Source organism: Pocillopora damicornis, chromosome 9 (genome assembly GCF_964200805.1).
Source record: "Pocillopora damicornis chromosome 9, jaPocDami1.2, whole genome shotgun sequence".
NCBI classification, from domain to species: Eukaryota; Metazoa; Cnidaria; class Anthozoa; order Scleractinia; family Pocilloporidae; genus Pocillopora; species Pocillopora damicornis.
Window position 1 is genome coordinate 21,834,106 of NC_142678.1, and position 3,905 is coordinate 21,838,010.

General features: G+C 36.4%; 1 protein-coding gene across 1 annotated transcript; it reads left to right on the top strand.

Moving 5' to 3' along the window:
• Positions 1 to 1,660: 1,660 nt before the first annotated feature.
• Positions 1,661 to 3,694, top strand: LOC149040663 (QRFP-like peptide receptor). Its single transcript, XM_089181440.1, has one exon. The coding sequence runs from the start codon at positions 2,004 to 2,006 to the stop codon at positions 3,009 to 3,011; it is 1,008 nt and encodes a 335-aa protein (XP_089037566.1). The 5' UTR covers positions 1,661 to 2,003; the 3' UTR covers positions 3,012 to 3,694.
• Positions 3,695 to 3,905: the final 211 nt, after the last annotated feature.

A 3,905-nucleotide genomic window follows, 5' to 3' on the forward strand; every position in this document is an offset into this window, starting at 1 on the left:
TGAGAAATAAAAGGAGATATCAAAGAAGTACATGGGACATTAGGGTTTGACTGAATTAAGAAAAAAAATTGATTGAGAACTGTAAAAAATTTTGCGCTTTTTAAACTTCATCGATTCCTTCCTTAGCACTCATATTACCGGCCACTTTGTAAGTTGCTTTTACCTCGGGGTAGAATGACATTTGTCGCTCAGTAATATTTACAGCTGTAATAACTGATCTCACTAGAGCACTTAACATAAGTGGGTTTATACGGTCGTTAATGGCAAAGGAAAACAGTAAAATTAAATTTTTCAGTTAACTAGGTTTTTCTCAAAAGAATCTCTTGGTTTCTCCATAATTCTTTAAAATACTGTGTACTATATCTTTGAACATTTTCCTTCTCTAATTTTAAGCCGCCATCACACGGAGCCAACTGTCTAACGTAATTCAATACATAACGCTATTTCAGTATTTGTTTTCTAGTCATTTGCTAAAGTTTTATTGCCTTTTTAATTCAGATCACGCAGATCAAGGGGAAGGAAGCAGCCAGCTTTCGTTTTAACTTCCTTTTTCCCCGTTTTCCGTTCCTCAATTACAAGGCCATTTTCGTGCAACAATTATCATCAAGTGACTGAAGCACAAATTTATGATATGTTTTGAAAGCGTTTTACATACTCGTCAAGATGTGGAAACAGAAGAAAATGGAACTTTACAACTGTTCCTTTGACAAATGATTTTTCTATTTAAAATACAATTATTCAAATGAGATCATTCCCAACTATTTCATCTCAGGTAACTAATACGGTTCATCGAGACCGATATTTATTTCAAGTTTTTTTACTCTTTCGTCTTTTTGTTCTTCTTTGATAGTCATATCTCCTGTACTTTAGTTTTAACGCGGGGACTGAAATTTGTCGCTCGGCCATGTTTACATTTTGAATAGGTGACCTCGCCGAAGCACGGAAGGTTAATGAGTGTATGTGGTCGTTTGAAGAAACGGAGATATCATATTTGCTGTAATCCTCCAAAATATCTGTAGTAAAATTAAAAAAAAAGAATACTGATCTGTTTCACTGCTTGTGTGAATTTTTTCGTTTCAAAGTTCAAAAGCGGAAAACAGGCAGGAAAACGTTGCATAGTCACCTTTTGCAATACTATTTTCCTGTTAACGTCACACTTAAACTTCATTATTTTAGAAAAACTTCCTTTCTCATACGTGACGATTCTGAGACAAGCTGTCAACTGTCATTCAACATCACTAAACTATTCTATTTCGGTACTCGCCATTCTATCACGTGCTTTATTCCTGTTTGCCTTTAGATTCAGATCACGCCTTGCGTTGAACTACCTTACTATTCTGTCTGTAATTATACTCGTGATTAAAAAATTGTTGTTTTCACCATATACCAATCATACCAAAAGGTTAGAAAGATTTATAGAATTCAAAACCTTTTTTTTTTCTTAACAATCCTATTTTAACTGACTCTATTCCTTACCTAAAAAAACGGTTTTTTGAGTATAGACTATAAGTCGAAATTAACTGAAAGTAAAATGATATCTGAAGATTCTTAGTTAATAAATTTTTAATGTATACGTGGACAGTCGCCTCTGCTTTACTTAAATAGAGTATATGGGGACTCAGACTTCTTTCTTTGTCGCACGCTCTTGACAAGACGAAAACATCTTTCTTCCAGAAACTTATATGTCGGAAATAACTTTTGGATTCGTACCTGAAAAAGATTGTTTCCTCCAAACGACTAATTGTTGATTGGTTTTATAGAGTGGATGCAGCTCTTTTGAAAGAATAGTTCGGTAAAAACTGTGAGAAGGTTTTTCCGTAAGGTAAGAGCACTCTTTCACTGTTTTTCGATTTTTTCCAATGAATAGAGTATGACGCTTTGCATGGAGGGAGCGAAATAAAGCAATTTAATAATTTGTCTAAGCAATCAGCTTTGTTTTCTTTAAATAGAGAAGAGGCAGCCTCCAGATAACCACTGACTGCATAAGAACTGATCTCTCAAGAATGTCAGCAAACGTGACTGCAACGACGAATGGAAGACAGTCCATGTCGAGCTGCTTCAACCCCACAGCGACAAGAATTGGTGAAACCTTTGCTTACTGCTTGCTATTTCTTGTTTCGTTGGTTGGAAATACCTTAGTTGCAATGATTGTCTTCAAGACAAAAACTCTAAGAAAGCCTATTAATTTCTTGATTGTTAACATGGCCATGTCCGATATGCTTGTTCCGATTTTCCTTTTTCCTCGTGAATTGGTTTTGACATACACTCGCTCCTGGGTGATAGGCGGTCCGCTTGGTCAAGTGTTATGTAAGCTGAGTATCTTTGCATCTAATCTGTCCTTTACTGTGTCAATTCAAAGCCTGGTTCTAATAGCGGTTGATCGATTTGGAGCTGTAATGTTTCCCCTCCGTTCCCCGCTGATTAATTCAAAGCGATGCCGGGTCTTCATTCTCGCCACTTGGATCATCGCTATCGCTATCTTTTGCCCAAACCTGTTCGCCTCGAAAGTTATCGAGTCTCCAGAGGGGCTGGCGTGTGTGACTGATTGGAAGGGCGTACTAGGAGAGGCGTTGTCCTACAAAAACTTTGTTTTGGTGATGCAAGTTGTAATTTTTTGTGTCCCTTTGGTTTTTATTACAATACTTTACTCCGTCATTACGTTAAAAATCAAATCCCAGAAGATTCCAGGAGAGCAATCAACTAACACAAGAGAAAAACGCTTGAAAAGAGAGCGAAATGTTCTTAAACTGTCTGTCGCCATCGTGTTAGGGTTTGCATTGTGCTGGCTGCCCTTAAGTATTAAGTGGTTCATGCTCTTCAACTCAGACCGAACAATAACGTCATCTTGTGGCTTCTATTATTTCTCGTCTGTTTCCTTATTTCTAGCTATGTCGAACTGTGCGATCAACCCTTGGATCTGTATTTGTTGTGGTGCAAATTATCGTCAAGGTCTCAAGAATCTTCCTGGTTGCTCTTTTTTTGGTCCTGACGTTGCTCGAGATGCACCGTAGTGTGACCCCCGAGACTCTAAAACTTTATTTCACTTAAGGATTAATTTTTTACTGTGTTTTCATTTCATTTCAAGTCAGCAAGGTAATTGGAGATTCTAAAGTGAAACGCCTTATTGAAAAACCATAATTAATTTGTTGAATTATTGATTAACGAAAAGGAATGGTGTAAATTGTCGGCTCGATGTCTTTTTAAGGCATAATAGATCAAAATATGGACTAACTCTGGTCTTTGCTAAAAGTGGCATTTGCAGATCGTCAAAAAAAGACGTGATAACTCCCTCTATTTAATACTGAGACTTGTTGACAAATTTTAAGCATTCGAATCTTCCTTTGTCAGCCCACTTACTATAAAAATGTACATAAATAAACTTATCAATAGAGAAGCTTTGTCCAACGGTCAAACCGTTGTTTGAACTTTTGCGCAACGAATGTTTCTGTGAGCTATATTAATCTGATCACCTAATTTAAGGACTTTATTTGAAATTTAAGAGTCTTTTGACCGAAACGTTACACATTAGGCCGGACACATATTATGTACTGGATAGAAGACATCTAAAATGTTTATCAGTAGCCGAGTCGAGTTTGTATCATTACCATAATTGTCATGATATGAAATAGTATTTCCTTTCAAGATGACAATGCAGAATGGAAACATGATGGTGATTAAAATAAAGAAGCATCACTTTTCTTCTCGTCTGTGAAACAGAAAATCTATTTAAAAGCTTAGTTGCATTTTTTTTATTCAATACTAACTGCGTCAAAGCCGTCGAGAACTCAAGTTGCCTTAAACTTCCTTTTCATTTCAGAAAGTCGGTTATCGGGCGAATATCAAGGTAAACAAACTTTTCAAAATCGGAGGATTGACTCTCTTAACTTTAGTGTTGGTTGCAAATG

Coding starts and splice junctions, on each gene's coding strand:
- LOC149040663 (XM_089181440.1), top strand. CDS start 2,004: ATGTCAGCAAACGTGACTGCAACGACGAATGGAAGACAGTCCATGTCG.